Below are 17958 nucleotides of genomic sequence, written 5' to 3' on the forward strand. Positions count from 1 at the left end.
GCAGGTATAGTTACAACATTTAAAAGACATTTAGATTAGATTAGATTACCTACAGTGTGGAAACAGGTTCTTTGGCCCAAGAAGTCCACACCGACCCGCCGAAGAGCAACTCACCCAGACCCATTCCCCTACATTTACCCCATTCACTTAACACTACGGGCAATGTAGCATGGCCAATTAACCTAACCTGCACATTTTTGGACTATGGGAGGAAACTGGAGCAGACACGGGGAGAATGTGCAAACTCCACACAGACAGTTGCCCGATTCGGGAATTGAACTGGCACGGTGGCACAGTGGTTAGCACTGCTGTCTCACAGCGCCAGAGACCCGGGTTCAATTCCCGCCTCAGGCGACTAACTGTGTGGAGCTTGCACGTGTCTGCGTGGGTTTCCTCCGGGTGCTCCGGTTGCTCTCACAGTCCAAAGATGTGTGGGTCAGGTGAATTGCTAAATTGCCCGTAGTGTTAGCTAAGGGGTAATTGTGCTGCGGCGGGTCGGTGTGGACTTGTGGGCCGAAGGGCTTGTTTCCACACTGTAAGTAATCTAATCTAATCTAATCTTTGGCACTGTGCCACCGTGTTGCCCATACGTGGATTTGGAATAGGAAAGGTTTGGAGGGATATGGGCCAAATGCAGGCAAGTGGGACTGGTTTAGTTTGGGAACATGGTTGGTATGGGTTAGTTGGGTCTGTTTCCAGGGTATATGACTATGACTCTAAAACATGATGTGGTGAGTCTAAATAAGTTCCCCAATATCTAACAAAATATGTATGAAAACATCAAATTATATGGATATTTTTCCTTCTGCTCAGCATATAACTGCATGAAATCTATGCTATTTGCTTGTCCCATCTATTTATTTACTCGCTTCTGCCTTTATTAGGTTGATAGTTATTTATCAATTATATTTTTTTATGCTGCAAAATAACAAGTGTTGCACAGAAAGATAGAATTTGAATGGTATGAGAAGAGGTATCAACTGAGGATAGCATGGGGGAGAAGGTGTGGAAGGGTTTAAGATAGGAGATGATCTAAATTTAATGCATTGGAAATCACAGAACCAGTAAAGGTCAACAAGGATAGATGTGGTGGTAAAGTGCGATTTCATGACTGTATAATTAGTCACATCTTGGAATGATGAGCTTTGAGAGAAACTACCCTTGCAGAAATAAAGATGTTTAAAATTTAACCATCCAGAATATAAAGGAGAGGATTGGGGCACATTTTGTTTAAGATTTAATTCAACCATAGTTGAGCATGCTGAGGTGGAAAGTGTGAGATATTTTGGAACTTACATTTTTGAATAGAGGCAGATGGATGTGCTTCAGTTCTGTGAAGTGTTTTTTGAACAGGCCCAAAAGTCATTTGGAACAGTAATCTAAGTGCATCAATTCCAAGAAAGCTTGTGACTGTAGTTAGGTTACTGGAAGAACTCCTGAGCTGTTAATGGAGGAACATTTATATTGTTGAGTTTACAACAGACTAGAAACTTATTAGATTAATTTTGGCATCAGAACTGAAGGTTTAAGGTTTCATAAGATCCCTACAGTGTGGAAAGAGTCCTTTGACTCATTGAGTTTGCACTGACCCTCTGAAGACCATTCTAGCCAGCCCCAGCCCCACACCCTATCACTGTAATCCTGCGTTTCCCATGGCTCATAAATGTTCCTCCATTAAAATCTCAGGAGTTCTCTCAGTAACTTGACTACAGTCACAAGCTTTCTTGGAATTGATGCACTTAGATTACTGGCTCATCCACCTAGCCTACACATCCCTGGATACTATGGGCAATTTAGCATGGCCAATCCACCTAATCTGTACTTTTTTGGACTGTGGGGGGAAGCCGGAGCACCCATAAGAAACTTGCATAGACATTGGGAGAAAGTGCAAACTCCACTCAGATAGTCGCCCAAAGCTGGAATTAAAACCGGGTCTCTAGTACTGTGAAGTAGCATTGCCATATACTGCCACCATGCTATCCCTAAATTGCAATAAATTTCAATTCAGAAAAACAGGAATTTGGTTCAAAAGGTAGAGGAAAATAATCATTTTTCATTTTGTGGAAGTTTGAAGCCAGGAGAGTTTGGGAAGAAATCTTCAAGTTGTTAAAACTGAAAAAATGTATACCATCAGAATTATGAAAGGTTTATGCCAGTGAACTTGGAAAGAAATCATTTAAGAAAAAGAAATTGAGGCAAAAATAGAAATAACTGGAAAAGCTGTTCTGAGGAAGAGTCATTCGACCCGAAACTTTAATTCTGATTTCTCTTCACAGATTCCGTCAGACCTGCTTTTCCAGCAATTTCTGTTTTTGTCTCTGATTTACAGCATCCGCAGTTCTTTTGTTTTTTTTAAAAAACAATTGGGAGGTGTTAGATAAGTAGAACCTAAAGAGTTAAAATAGGAGTGAAATATCTTTGAAATAAAATTTCTGCAGAATTTGCAAGAGAAAATGGGTGAGATCAGTGGTTTCAATCCCCTGAAGTTAACAAAACACCTTGAACATGTTAAGGAAATCATGGTTATGGAAGAATTCGGAATTAGTATTCTCATAAACCTTAAGACTTAAATCAAGATGAGTATCAAGTATTGGCAGGTATGTATGATATCACACCTTGGTAATTATATGTGAAGAAGTGGTCATATAGGAATCCAGAGGAAATTGGAGGAACAGGAAATCTCTGGATGGAATAGGTATTTCCCCTTGGAGGGAAGAGGGTTTTGGGAATTAACAGAAGCCTGCCAAGGTGATGAAGGACAAAGACATAAAAGATGTAAAGAAAATAGCTTCTACTGTAATAAGATTGGACGTAGCAAAGTTGGTTGCTGAAAGTTAAATGGGAGATGAAATGCAGTGGTAAAATGCCAAATGAATCCTCAGAAAATGGGGCATCAGGACTGAAATGGCTATTAGAACTGTATCTGCAGTGCAAAGGCAGCATGTTTCCTTTGAATCTGTAGGAAGGTAGAGAGGACAGTTAAAAAGACTTCTTCCTCAAGTATTGATTAAGAGTGTCAAACTACTGGAGGTTCTGTGTAGTTTATTTCAAAAGGATAGATATTTCCATGTGATTCAATTCAAGCAGATAAACCAAATTATAGATATTGAGAGGCTTTGGAGGAAGTCAGTCTGTGATGTTGGCTCATAAAGCTATTTGTCTTCCAGAGGGGTTATGATAGAGAAAATATATTATTTATTGGCTTAGATGGTCCTTATATATTAGTTCCATTATACAGAGTGTAATTAAAGAGTGACTTAGTAAATAGAAAAGTTATTGTTGGAATCATGAAATGAATACTGATAGAAGGAATTGCTTTTATCTTGCACAATGATTTGGCTGTTAAATAATATTTGCCACACTGAGGGTGATAGAAAAACAACAGTAGAAGTACATGGAGGAGGAACACTAGCTCATTTATCAGAGTTGCCTTCAGCTTCTCAAATGATGCTTGGCATTCTGCTGACCATACAACTTTTGCCTGTTTCTTTAACAGATGATTAAAGGCACAGCTATCGTACTGATATTATGTACAGATGTCTGGTAAAATCCACACATTCACAAAAAAACCTCATGATGGTTTGTTGAGATTTAGGATCAGGGAATTCTATTGAAATCTTCACTTTTATTGTCCTTGGGAAACAACATATCCCAAGTAAGTTACCCTTGCTTTCAATTAACATTTGGCTTCATTTGTCACTAAACCAGCCAACTGTAATACTTAGAGATCTTTGACTGTCTTGCATGCTCTTTGCAAGTGCTACTATATAATACAATATTATCCAAGTACACTATGCAGTTACAAACTTCAGTTACAACTTGATTCATAAGTCTCTGGAAAACAGTGGAGGCATTATTTAACCCAAATAGGTCAAATAATGGGTTAAACCCGATAACCTACTCAGTGTAACAAAAGTGGAAAGTTCTTTAGCCCTGATGTAAGTACATTTTGTTTAGATTAGATTCCCTACAGTGTGGAAACAGGCCCTTCGGCCCAAGCAGTCTACACCGCCCCTCCGAAGAGAGTAACCCACTCAGACTCTTTTCCCTCTGACTAATTGACCTAACACTATGGAGCAATTTAACATGGCCAGTTCACCTGACATGCACATCTTTGGACTGTGAGAGGAAACTGGAGCACCCGGAGGAAACTCACGCAGACACGGGGAAGAATATGCAAACTCCACACAGATAGTCACCTGAGGCTGGAATCGAACTTGGGTCTCTGGTGCTCTGAGGCAGCAGAGCTAACCACTGAGCCACCATGCGCCAGTATCCCTTCAATAATTAAATCTTGGGGTTGGCAGTACATCATTCCTTTCTATCAGTACAGTGTTATTGTCATGGAATTGGGTACAATTTTATTTTTGTGACCTCGCTTTTCTGTAATCTAGCAAAAGTCTAAATGGTTCATTAAGTTTAGCAGCTAACACTGTTGGTGAACTCTAGCTGCTTTGACTACTTTCAATCATATGGTTCTATAGCGTATACTGAGTCTCTTTCCATCTGAGTTTGGTCTTCCGTTTGAACTGATGAAGATGTTGCTTTATCAGTTCTAACTTTCCTTCATCCAGATTATGTCTAGTCAATGTATGCATTCAGGTGTGTCTTTACAGATTACCTCATATCTTCTCAGTTGTCTTACAAGATCCTCCTATTGTCCTTCTGTTGAATTGTAGAAGGTTCACTTTGGAAACTAGCTACTTCTCCTTTACTACATTCTCATTATTTCTGTCATCTTCTACTACTTTTACCATCTTACACACTTGTTCCTCCTTATCCTCTTCCCTACAATGAGACATTTTCAGCATTTTTTTGACATAACCAATTCTTCCCACAATCAGGAGTATTTATCAGATAAGTCTGGTTAGCACTGCTGCCTCACAGCATCAGGGTCCCAGGCACGATTCCAGCCTCAGGCAACTGTCTGTGTGGAGTTTGCACATTATTCCCCGTGTCTGTGTGGGTTTCCTCCGGGTGCTCCAGTTTCCTCCCACAGTCTGAAGATGTGCGGACTAGGGTGAATTGGCCATGCTAAATTTCCCATAGTGTTAGGTGCATTAGTCAGCGGGAAAAAAAAATGGATCTGGATGTGTTACTCTTTGGAGGGTCAGTGTGGACAGGTTGGGCCGAAGGGCCTGTTTCCACACTGTGTAAAGAATCTAATCTAGTCTAAAGTCATTTTACTAAACCTTCTAACTACGTTAAGTGGACCACTGAATTTCACTTTTCAGGTTCACCTTGTAATGGCAACAATACCAATACTTCATCTCCCACTTGGAACTTTCTAGTTGAAGAATTATCTGTCCAAATTTTCACTTTTGCCTGTGAGACTTTTAAAGATAATTATAGTACCTTGCATGTTCTTTAATGTCTTTCTAGAAACATGGATATATAATTCAACATTGAAGGCTTGTCCTTCTCATTCAAAAAGGATTCCTAAATCAATTTGAATGGACCTCAGATCTCATGATCATAAACTAATTCAAAAGGAGACAACTCCAGTAGATTCATTTGGTGAATCTCTGGTACCAAATAGTAGAACTGCTCTCAGTTTTGGTAATGGTCCCACACAATCTGCTAACCACTCGACTAAACAGTTCTTCAAAAGCTGGTTTGGGTGTGAAAGGTGTTGGTTTGATTATGTTGACATTTATTTATGAAGTTCTGGCCAAGTAAAATACCAGTTTGTTGATACTTGCAATTTCCATATCCCTTTATGCCATGCAGTAAGAGCAGCATGTGATACTCGCAATATATCCTTATGATCTCTGAACAGTATCACGATTTAGAGTTTATGATGATGCTGCTCCTTTAACAAGGTTATGCTGTTCTTGGCTTTTTTTTTCAAGAGAGGTCGTAAAAGCAGCGATTCTAAAAGGTCTAGGCTTGAAGGGTTTTAGCGCCAATTTGATTATAGCTAACATATACTACCTCAGCCAGAAGGCTTTCAAGTTTAAAAAAAAACTTGTACAATGAGAGGGGAGCAGCCAGTTTTCCCAGCTCAGCTTTCTTTGGTTTGGTTTGGTCTGGTCTTTAGCAGTCTGGCTGCCCACTGAGAGCAGTCAGTCAGTTTTTGAGGCTGCATGTCCAAGAAACAGCTGCATGGAAGAAGATGTTCTGTGCTGAATCTGTTTGTCATCTGTCTCTGTCCTGTAAGACTCTGTGTTTGCTTCTGCCTTTTGTGCCAAGAGATGTTTATTGACATTATTGCAAGTATTTGGAACAGCATCATTAAGTTGGGATAATCTGTTGGGTTTTTGGATAGGTTAAGTTATTCTGTATTCTGTTCTCTTTTGTTTGTGTTTCATTTGGTAATTGAGAGCACAGAAGCAGACCCTTCAGTCCAACCCGTCCACTCTAATCAGATATCCTAACTTAATCTAGTCGCATTTGCCAGCACTTGGTCCATATCCTGCTAAACCCTTCTTATTTATATACCCATCCAGATATTTTTTATGTATTTGGAAAGGCAAGGACTGATTAGGGATAGTCAGCATGGCTTTGTGCATGGGAAATCATGTCTCATGAACTTGATTGAATTTTTTGAAGAAGTAACAAAGAGGGCAGAGTAATGGACATGATCGATATGGACTTCAGTGAAGCATTTGACAAGGTTCCTCATGGGAGACTGGTTAATAAAGTTAGATCTCATGGAATACAGAGAGAACTAGCCATTTGGATATGGGACTGGCTCAAAGTAGAAGACAGAGGGTGGTGGTGGAGGGTTGCTTTTCAGACTGGAGGCCTGTGACCAGTGGTGGGCCACAAGGAACTGTGTTAGATCCACTACTTTTCATCATTTATATAAATGATTTGGATGTGAACATAGGAGGTATAGTTAGTAAATTTGCAGATGACACCAAAATTGGAGGTGTAGTGGAGTACAGGATCTTGATCAGAGTACAACAGGATCTTGATCAGATGGGCCAGTGGGCTGAAGAGTGGTAGGTAGAGGTTAATTTAGATGAGTGCAAGTGCTGCAGTTTGGAAAAGCAAATCAGAGCGAGACTTATTCACTTAATGGTAAGAGGAGTGTTGCTGAACAAAGAGACCTTGGAGTGCAGGTTCGTAGTTACTTGAAAGTAGAGTTGCAGACAGACAGGATAGTGAAGAAGGCATCTGGTATGCTTTCCTTTATTGGTCAGACCATTGAGTTTAGGAGTTGTGAGGTCATGTTGTGGCTGTAAAGGATATTGGTTAGGCCATATTTGGAATATTGTGTGCAATTCTGGTCTCCCTTCTATCAGAAGGATGTTATGAAACTTGAAAGGTTTCAAAAAAGATTTACAAGGATGATGCCCAGATTGTAGGATTTGAGCTATAGGGAGAGGCTTAATAGGCTGAGGCTGTTTTCCCTGGAACATCGTAGGCTGAGAGGTGACCTTACAGAGGTTTATAAAATCATGAGGGGCATGGTTAGGATAAATAGACAAGGTCTTTTCCCTGGGGAGCACAGGTTTAGGGTGAGAGGGGAAAGATATAAAAGGGACCTAAGGGGCAACTGAAAGGGGAGTGGCCAGTCCTCCCAGCTCAGCTATTCTTTAGTTTGGTTTTTAGCAGTCTGGCTGTTCACTGAAAGCAGTCAGTGAGGCTGCTGGTCCAAAAAACAGCTACATAGAAGAAGTGTTCCATGCTGAATCTCTCTGCCATCTCTCTCTCTCTCTCTCTCTCTCCTGTAAGACCCTATGTTTGATTTTATCTTTTGTGCCAAGGAATGTTTATGGAGATTTGAAACAGTATCATTAAGCTGGGATAATCTGTTGGGTTTTCAGACAGGTTAAGTTATTCGCAAGTTTCAATAAGATTCGTAGCACAGGTTGAGGTTCTGGATATAGGTTTGCTCGCAGAGCTGGAAGATTCGTTTCATGAAAACGTTTGTGAAAACTAACCTTCCAGCTTAGCGAGCAAACCTACATCCAGAGGTTAAGTTATTCTATATTCAGTTCTCTTTTGTTTATGTTTCATTGGGTAATTCTTGTGAATAAATTCTGTTTTATTTAAGACTAAGTGGTTGGCCCAGCTGCATCACTCCTGGAATATCCGCCTTACACCTTCTTAAAACAGCAAGCAACGTTAGGGTCCGGGCTACTTTCTTTAAATGTTTCGAGGGGATCTGACCTAGTCCATAACACATTGTTGAAAAGATTTATAGCTTGGGTTATGGAAGAAGTTGTGGATTCGTTTGTCGAGCTGGTGTGTTTTTCTGCAAACGTTTTGTCCCCTTGCAAGATGACATCTTTGATAAGTTGTTGGTGGTCTGTTCCGCCTTGTATTTATGTCTCTGTTGTTGGCACTTCCAGTTTTGTATCTGAGTAGTTTGTATATGGGGTCCAGTTCAATGTGCCTATTGATTGAGTTCTGATTGGAGTGCTCGGCTGGAGTGTCTGGCGTGCCTTTGTTTGCCTGTTACTGGAATGGTTACATTATCCCAGTTGAATTTGTATCCTTCGTTCCTGTGTGGTTGGAAGGGAGAGTGCTGGTTTGCCAAACATGCAGGGTGTCTTATAGATAACGTTCATCCAATTGGATGTGGGTGTCGGGTCTTTAAACTTTGAGACGAGCTGGTGGAAGGTGTTTACTAGTTTCTGAGCCACTAAGATTCCCAGGAGTCTGAGTAATCGATAATTATCTCTGACCTGTCTTTGATGTATGCTGTGGTCGCTATTGTGTCTGGTCATGTAATGTTTTCTTCTTTGGGTTTGTCTCATAAGTACCGGAGGATAGTGCTCTTGGTGTACCCTTGGGGATTTGTATAAATCCTTTGAATAGGTGTTCCTGGTCTGTCTTCTGGAGTTCTATATCACTATTCAATGCAGAACTGTCCATTCTTCTTTGCTGATCTGCATTCTCTATTTCCTCATCAAAACTTAATTTCCAACATAATAACACTCTGAAATCCCTTCAATCTCAACTTCAATGTGAAGCTATTTGTGTTTAACTCTCCATTTACTTTCTAAGCCTCAATGAATGACGACATGCCTAATAGTCCTTTCCAACAATCCACATTCTAAAAAATAGAGTTTCAGCTATCTTAATGACTGCTTGTAGTATTACTGTGATTTCTGATGATGAACTTTGTTTAGTTATGACGCTGGTCACTACAGAATGGAAAAATACATGTTTAGGAAATTATTCCTCAACAGATCTTTCTTATATCCAGATTTATTATAGATGAAGCTGTGACTTTCACTCCTGCCAAATCATTCCTCAGAAATAGATCAGCTCTATCCATAGATAATTTTTAAAATTTCCCTGACTACTACTAGTTCCACTAACAAGTCACATTCCAATTGGACTTTATACAATGGATTTGGAACATACTCTCCACCTATCTAATTTACCATCAGTTTGGCTATCAAAAAACTCTCTAAAGGGAAAACTAAATCCTTCTCCAACAAGCGAGGTCAAGTAGTTGTTGAATCCCATTAGTATAGTTACGGTCTTGGATGCTACTTTTGAGGACAGAGAGGTTAACTTCCCTATCTTGCAAAAAGCAGTAAAGAATTACTAAATGATTAATAAAGAGATAAGAATAGAATATGAGAGAAAATTATCCAAAAATATAACAGAAAGGAAAAGAGTTTTCAGAATTTTTAAAAAATGTATTAGCAAAATAAGTATTGGTCCAATAAAAAATGAATCTGGGGAATTAGTAATGGAGGATAAAGACTTGCAAATAAATTGAACAGATATTTTGTCTTCACTAGAGAGGATACAGATAGCAACCCAGAAATAGCTGTAAATCAGAATTGAAGGGAGAGGAACTCAATTACAATTACCAAGGAAGTAATACTGAGGGTCAGTGTGGACCATGTGGCGTGCTTCCATAACGTAGGGATTCTTTGAATAATTCTACTCATATGTTTACATTAAACAGATTGATGATGAAGGACTTTTGCCCGAAACATTGATTTTTCTTTTCCTCTGATGCTGCATGACCTGTTATGCTTTCCAGCACCACACTTTCTACTCTAATATCTAGCATCTGCAGTCCTCACTTTCCTCTGATTTTAATAACAAGTATGTTCCGCACAAGTGTATTCTGATCATGGCATTTGGTTTCATTTGTACTTTCTCTTGACAAAGTGACTGCATAACATTTGGCTGTATGTATTTTTTTTGGCTTAGTCTTGGTTGAGTTTCATAGAGGGTTTTACTTCTCGAGGAAAAAAAAGTCCACTTCAGCAAGTAGCTATTCCACCCAATAACACTCTCGTCTGATTCTAGCCCCATTCTAACACTCGCTGTACCAGAACAATGTGCCACAGCCAGAATATTCCGTAATGCACATTAGTTATTTTCAATCTAAAGCAATCTTAACCTGAATCTAATGGGCTTTGGAGAATTAAAACCAACGCTTGAGCTAATTTACTGGGCACTTTTTTTAACCCCCTGGATGAAACCCGTCAGAACCTGGGGATTTGTTAACTCACAGTTCCAATAACTTTGATTTCTGTCCATTTCCTGACTCGGAAATTTCAACTAAATCTAAAAACTCTTCAACTATGGTGACTTACTCACTTGAAGTAATAATGAATTATCTTGCTGAACCAAACTCCTGAACTGAGACTTTAACTCTTCCGTTCTGGTATCAAAAGTAACCTAATGGCTTTCGATTGTAAACTGAACTATGTAAATACTCCATCCATTATTACTATGCATGTTCTCCCAGGTACTTGACTGCAGTCACATGCTTTTTTTTGGATTTGATGCACTTAGGTGACTGTTATAAATGACTTTCTGCAAGTTTAAAAATTACTTTCAGCAAACTAAACCACATCCATCTCTCTCTATTCTAAATTCCAAATTCCAAAATACTATATACCTTCCATCACAGTTACCACCCTTTAGATGTAGTTTAATTTTTATATATCAACTTTACTTTTCTACCTTTGTACTCTGTGGTTCATTTGTGTTTTAAAATGGTGCTGGAGATTGGCGATGTTCACAACACTTTCACTGTATTCATAACAAATACATGTCACAAATACAATGGCAATAAATAAATCAAAAATGTTTAGGCTATTGTTGTAAAAGGTTCATGCCAGCAGACTATGAAAGGAATTGTAAAATTGTCTCCACGTCGAATAAAACGTAATGGGGTGGAATTAGTTAAATGGAACTTAGAGTTGATAAAGGAGTGACATTTCTCTAAAATTGAGTATCTTTAAAAGGTGGGTGTTGGGAAGCAGTTTAAAACTTTATTTTACTGTTTGTGTTAAGATCTCTCTAACTGTCTTAGATACGATTTGGATGTGCTGGTGTTGGACTGGGGTGTACAAAATTAAAAATCACACAACACCAGATTATAGTCCAACAGGTTTATCTGGAAACACTAGCATTTGGAGCGCTGCTCCTTCATCAGGTGGTTGTGGCTGATGACGAAGCAGTGTTCCAAACGCTATGGCTTTCAAATAAATCTGTTGGACTATAACCTGGTGTTGTATGATTTTTAACTTTATCTTAGATCCGTAATTTTATTTTGTAATAATTTAACATTCTATTGTTGAAGAATACTGTCAGCCTCATGTGAATATTTCATTAACTAACTAGCATGTGAATTAACTGCAAAACTTAAATGTATGATCCTTCAGACCTGGTTTCGTTCAGAGATCTGATTTGTCCGTATTACCATCAGCTGGCATCATAACAGTGCATACATGACTCCAACAAGTTTGGGATTGAGTTGCTCTGGTAGTATGCATTGATGACTATAATATTAAATTGCAACTATATGCCACATCACGGTTCATTTAAAATGCAATTCTTCACTGCAGCACTGCATTTTGGAACACGCCAATGCCTTCCATTGTAATTCTGTTGCTAAGTAACTTGTGTGCAGAGACAGGAGCCCATCTCATGGCTTAGATTAGGGAGCATTTGAGGGCTTGCTATCTTCATGGTCATTCACTTGGCAATTACTTAGATGCAAAGTGCCTTGCCTTACCTTTGACTTTTTGCAATTTGTTGCCTCATTCAGAACTTGCATACTCATTGAAATTCTGTCTTGGCTTGCCTTTTAACGCCGACACAAAGTCATGCGGCTTGTCATGGTTGTCAGCAGTGATCAGTACATATGGTGGACATGTTGCTGTATGTCACCGTGCTACAGTATGGGCCAGCAGCTTACGTGACAAACACACTGCGTGTACTTCAACCAAATGATCATATCTGAAAGTCTAAGGGGTGTGGTCCTCAGTACAATCAAAAGGAACTTCATTAGTCAAGGGTACGTGCATAGTAAGTGAAGGGCATTGTTCATATCAGTCCAGTGGCTTTGACATGATCAATTGGATGTTTGGATGGTCTTATGGACTCGACCAACCCCCACCAAAGTATATTAAGCAGATAACCTAGATCCCAACTTTTTCTTATTTTAAAGCTAAGTGTAAACTGTTGCGTTCCAGATGAAATTCGATTGGTCAAACTACTCAATTTGGTAAGCAACACAAACTTTATTTTTACATTACAGTTAAAGTACAGACAAAATAGAACTCAAAGAAAAGAATTGGCTTAACAGTAACTCTATCAAAATGCTTAACAAAATAATATATATATTAACTACAACTAATTAATTGTTCCAATATAGTAATATCCCATACACATATTCTTGGCAAAGGTAAATTCAGTAAAATATATTGTCTCGCATGCAATTCTAGCATCAGGAAGAGAACGCCAGCTTTTAGCTGTAACAGGGAGAGGAATAAGAGCTGCCACATCCAGCTTCAAAACCCCAGCAACTGCTGAAAGCTAAAACTAAAAATCCTGGTTTTGGGGGAGCTAGATAACTCCCATTCAGTGTGCTTCTGTTGTTCCACCTTCAAAAAACTTCACAACTGTTTATTTATTTTGAGCAAACTGCTTGTCATCTCTATTTTAACGTTTCTTCATAAAAATACCAGGACAAAATTCACTTCTTAAGCCATAGTATCATCACAATGGTCATGGTCAGAGTTTCCATATCATTAGTCTAAGGTCAGTCCTTCAGGTTCAATGCAACCATCAAAATATTAGTGATAAGTCAGTCAGGAACCGCACAGAAATCAGTCAGGTGTCTGACTACTCATTAATTGGGATTGTTCTTCCAAGTCAGTTTGTCACCACAGTTAGTCCTGAACTATGACACAATGGCATGCTGCACTGGACGTTAGGTAGCAAGTAACACTCCTTTAGCCAGGGTTCTCACATGAAATCACACTAAAAAAAGGTGACCTGTGTAGCTTCATTTTTATAGCTACAATTTCAATGACAATCAGTCAGATAGATAATGATTTAGAATAGCAATACATTTACAAGTGTCAAATTCTATTTGCAATGAATGTTACCCTTGTCACCCTTATACCTTCAGAAGCCTTTGTTTTTCATTTTGCTGCTACTACATGTACTGTGAAGAGCTATATGTGGATGGCAGCATTTGACTTGTTGCATAGCCTGATTTTAAACATGGTACTAGTGGGAGAAATCCCAAAATGGTGAGGACTTCTGCCACTGACGAGCACAAGTATGGTATAATAGAGGGGGGGTCATGCATACTCAATGAGTTGAGCTGAAGAGAATTGGGCAAATAAACCCGCTAGAGTTGATGAAGAAAATCCCTACATGACATTCCCTAAATTTGATACTTAGCCAATGCCACTTTTGTATGTGTGTGTAATTTAATTTGCATAATAACCTAGTTGGTAAACATTTTGCCACTGCATGAAGAATACATTTCCAGGAATAAATGTGTTTTTGTTTTCAGTTTATTAAAAGGCCGGATGAAAATTTCTTTTGTTCTAGTTAATAGTAATAAACAGAAAGAAATTAACCATTCTTGGTGATTGAATGAAACACTTTTAATATAGTTTATGGACTGTGAGGCTTGATGTCCTCTACATTCCTCACACCAGAGTCATAACATCTTGATTGAGAAGACCATTCACTGCAGAGGCTGAGCAAACAAAGCAGGAAAAAGTTCTTGGTGATAACAGTTTTACCACAGTAGACAAGGCAGGACAAAATCATGACTTTGAAAGTGAGGGAGAGAGGAATGGAACAGGGTGAGATGTTCTAAGATAGAGGAAATGCCAGTGTAGGAGAGCATCAGGCTATGATGTGATCTGTTATAAATTCCCACACAAGAGGTAACATTGAAGGGTTCAAGCAACATCTGAACAACTTGTGGCACAGTCTGCAGATCTGCTAAGCAGCCATATCAAACCCACTTAATCAGACTGGAAGCAAATTATCCTGTATCCTGAAGGACAGCCTGAGAGATTGAGAGAAAAAGATCTACAGTAAAATACAGAGCACATTTTGTTCAATAGGTGGTATCAATTAAACAAAGAATAATAAAATACACGCACAGAGAAAAGGAATAGAGGAGTGTAGTGCTGTTAGCAATACACCTCACAGATCAGGATCAGTTATCTTTGTTATCTGCTTTTGGCTTTTATGGTATTTTTCAAACTTGGTATCATGTTTCTGTCCTGAAACTGAGTTGTTACATCTCCTGATTCTCTAGATGACACCAAAATTGGTAGGATAGTGGACAATGAGGAACGTTATCAAAGGTTACAAAAAGATCTTGATCAATTGGATAAATGGGCTGAGGAGTGGCAGATGGAGTTTAGTTTGGATAAATGTGAAGTATTGCCTTTTGGTAAAACGAACAAGGACAGGATTTCAACGATTAATGGCAGGGCCCTTGGAAATATTGTAGAACAGAGATCTAGGAGTTCAGGTACATAATTCTTTGAAATTTGTGTCACAGGTCGACAAGGTGGTTAAGAAAGCATTAGCACAATTGCCTTCATTGCTCAGATCTTTGAGTTTAGGAGTTGAGATGTCATGTTGTAGTTGTACAAGATGCTGGTGAGGCCTCTTCTGGAGTGTGCAGTTCTAGTTGCTCTGCTAGAGGTAGGATATTATTAAATTGGAGAAGGTTCGGAAAAGATTTACCAGGATGTTGCCAGAAATGGAAGGTTTGAGTTATAAGGAGCGGCTGGATAGGCTGGGGCGTTTTCACTGAAGCATAGGAGGTTGAGGGGTGACCTTATAGAGGTTTATTAAACCATGAGGGGCATTGATAAGGTGAATAGCAGGAGTGGGGGAGTTCAAAACTAGGGGACATATTTTTAATGTGAGAGGAGAAGGTTTTAAAAATGAGGGGAAACATTTTTACACAGAGAGTGGTTTGTGTGTGGAATGAGCTGCCAGAGAAAGTGTATGCAGGTACAGTTACAACATCTAAAAGACATTTGGATGTGGACATGAATAGGAGAGATTTGGAGGGATAGGGGCCAAATACATGCAAGTGGGACTGGTTTAGTTTAGTAATCTGGTCGGCGTGGACTAATTGGACGATTGAAAATCTGTTTCCATGCTGTATGACTCTGTGACAGTATACTGATCTAAATCAACTTATTCAGACATTTTATAACTCACCTCTTGAACACAGACCTCCTGGCTCAAGGATAGGGATGCTATCATTTTGCCACCAGACCCTTGCTCTGAAATCCGGTCTAACACAATTCAAATATCTTAATGTGTATAGGATGCAAGGTATGTGAAAAGTAAATTTCTTCTATTTGTTCCTACAATTAGTGGAAATGAGAATGTAAGTCAACTACAGAAAGAGTTGTCAGAGTTAAATACCAAAAACGAATTAAAATTTAAAAATGTAGCAAATTCTAAGATATATAAGTCATCAAGCCTTTGCATATTGATAAATTATGAGCAAACAATTAGAAACCATAATTTGAAAGCACGTTATATGCATTTAAAAATACATGGGTTGGTCAAAGATAGTACACATTTGAAAAAGCTATTTAATTGTAACAAGTTCAAGAATTCTTTTTCATATTGAAAAAATAGAGGGTATGCCATCATTGATTTATAAAGATTCAGGAGATAAAGGGTGTAAACGTTGGGGAAAGATTTTTGAACTGAATTTTTAAGTGTTATGATCACTGAAAAACTCACACCTTTAACTTAAGTTTTTTGATAACCTGACTGTGGAATAAGACTGAGGTGCATTGAATATAAATAACCTTTTATTTAATCATTTGCATTTTTCTTTCTAAACACTTCTTTGTAGTCTTTTAACATGAATCTTGATTTCATCTGATCATTTCAGTTTCCATTCAATTCTTTATTTCCCTTTACATGCTGGCAGAATGGAAGTACTAGAAATTCTACTTTGTAGCAAATAATGAAACACAACTGGAAGAAGCATTGCACGCAACAGATGTGTTCAGCACATCTTAGTAGAAAAGGTTTGAGGTGATTTCTTTATCCCAGTCCTGCCTTATGTCCATGTCTTGTTCATTTTCCAATATATATGACAAAATCTTTTTTCAATATGAAGCATAGTGTATTATAAATATGCTTGAATGTCTATTTTTATGATCTTAGGTGGGATATTATGTTGGCAGAGTAGGAGATGGTGAAATAAATGTTGATATATTTAGAAATAGTGTACCTCCATTGTAATGATTTAATGATCATCATTAAATTATTGATCAAAAGGCATTTGCTAGTGTTTGCACAGGTTCAAGTCTGCTTCATGTCATTTAAACTGTAACTCATCAACTCTAGATATTCATCAGCTCCCAACCAAGTTGGTAAATGCAATGATTTGAAAATGCTGTGAAGTTGGGTGGGTGGAGACAGAGAAGAAAAGGCTTATTATTTTACAGTTACTTCTCCCAGCTTATGACGTATTTTCAGTTGGATGATTATAGAGCATCACTGATTGTACTGGAGAGCCTTGTGAAGTCACTGATGCATGCAAAGAAGATAATTGCATATAAAATAAAAGGAAAATCAATCTGTTTATATAGTTGTAACAGAAAAGAACTAGCATAACAGTCTGCATAATAAAGAAACAAAATAAATAATAACTTACACTCTTTTCTTTTTAAATTTAAGAAGATTTCTGAAGAAGAAAAGCAGAAAATTCAGAAAAGAAAACATTTGGCAGAAAAACTTAAACAAGAAGTTATCAAAAAATAAAATATGTGGACAGTAAAGTTAAAGAAGAAAGAACTGAAACCTGATATTCTTTGATTAACTGAATTGAAAATTAACAATACTGTTTTACTTGCGACTATGACCAATGATAGCTTGCAGAGGATAATGAAATACTACAGCAACAGTGGTAGTCTTCTACTTCCATTCTACTAAAAATATTTACATGCTATAACTGCAAAGTTAAATTGTTTGCAAATGAATGTGCAATGATAGTTGAATTTTGTATTCTTGTCAGCTGTAATGTTTTGCTGTAAATCAATACTATTGTTGCCTGTGAAATGCCAGAATTAATAGCTGTCTCATTACTTGTGCTTGTATAATAAACTTCATTTGTCCAGACCCTCTGATGCAGTTTAGGACTGATGTATAAATTACAACAGGTAAATGGAGTCTGGAACACCGAAACTTGTGTTATGCAAATGCTGTGAAGTTGTCAGTTCTTATTGATAGGATGAGTTCTGGGAACTATATTCACTTTTTCATTTTTTAACTTGCAAGTTAAAAATGAAATTAAAAGATACTTCTAATTTAAATATAAGCATGTTCTGAGATCTAATCATTGAGTATCATTTCAACTATGAAACGCAATCAGCTTGTGATTTCTACCCCGTCTTTATCTGGAACAGATTCCATAACTGAAGTACTGTTGTAGATCTTATAGTGATATTTTGCTCAGACTTCTCTTGATAATGTTAAATGAAGTAATCTGGATAACAGTTAAATATTATAAACATAAAACTGATTTAATAGCTAAATCTCTTGGCGTCCATTAAGGGGTTATATCATTCATTGCTGCCCTCCTTGTGATTTATTGGTCTATCTGCTCCTTTAATAGAGCATAGTTTTTGTTTGCTGCAGGGCTCATCTCTTTCTTATTGACTTTAAAGTTTAGCTAAAAAGAGAGTATATGACGCATTTGGCTAACATACAGCCCTTTCATTG

The 17958-nt window shown here is 38.0% G+C and overlaps 1 protein-coding gene across 3 annotated transcripts in view; it reads left to right on the plus strand.

Annotated features, from left to right (window-relative positions):
- cfap36 (cilia and flagella associated protein 36) overlaps window positions 1-17355 on the plus strand; it is a 117541-nt gene extending 100186 nt beyond the window's left edge. For 2 of the 3 annotated variants that reach the window (XM_060830946.1, XM_060830948.1), the window contains one exon: window positions 16915-17355. In XM_060830946.1, coding sequence (XP_060686929.1) covers window positions 16915-16998 — 84 coding nt within the window. In that variant the 3' untranslated portion in view covers window positions 16999-17355. The remainder of the gene's footprint in view (window positions 1-16914) is intronic. The other variant, XM_060830947.1, reaches the window with a different exon arrangement.
- The last annotated feature ends 603 nt before the right edge of the window (window positions 17356-17958 follow it).

The sequence above is a fragment of the Hemiscyllium ocellatum genome, chromosome 10, assembly GCF_020745735.1.
Source record: "Hemiscyllium ocellatum isolate sHemOce1 chromosome 10, sHemOce1.pat.X.cur, whole genome shotgun sequence".
Classification (NCBI taxonomy): domain Eukaryota; kingdom Metazoa; phylum Chordata; class Chondrichthyes; order Orectolobiformes; family Hemiscylliidae; genus Hemiscyllium; species Hemiscyllium ocellatum.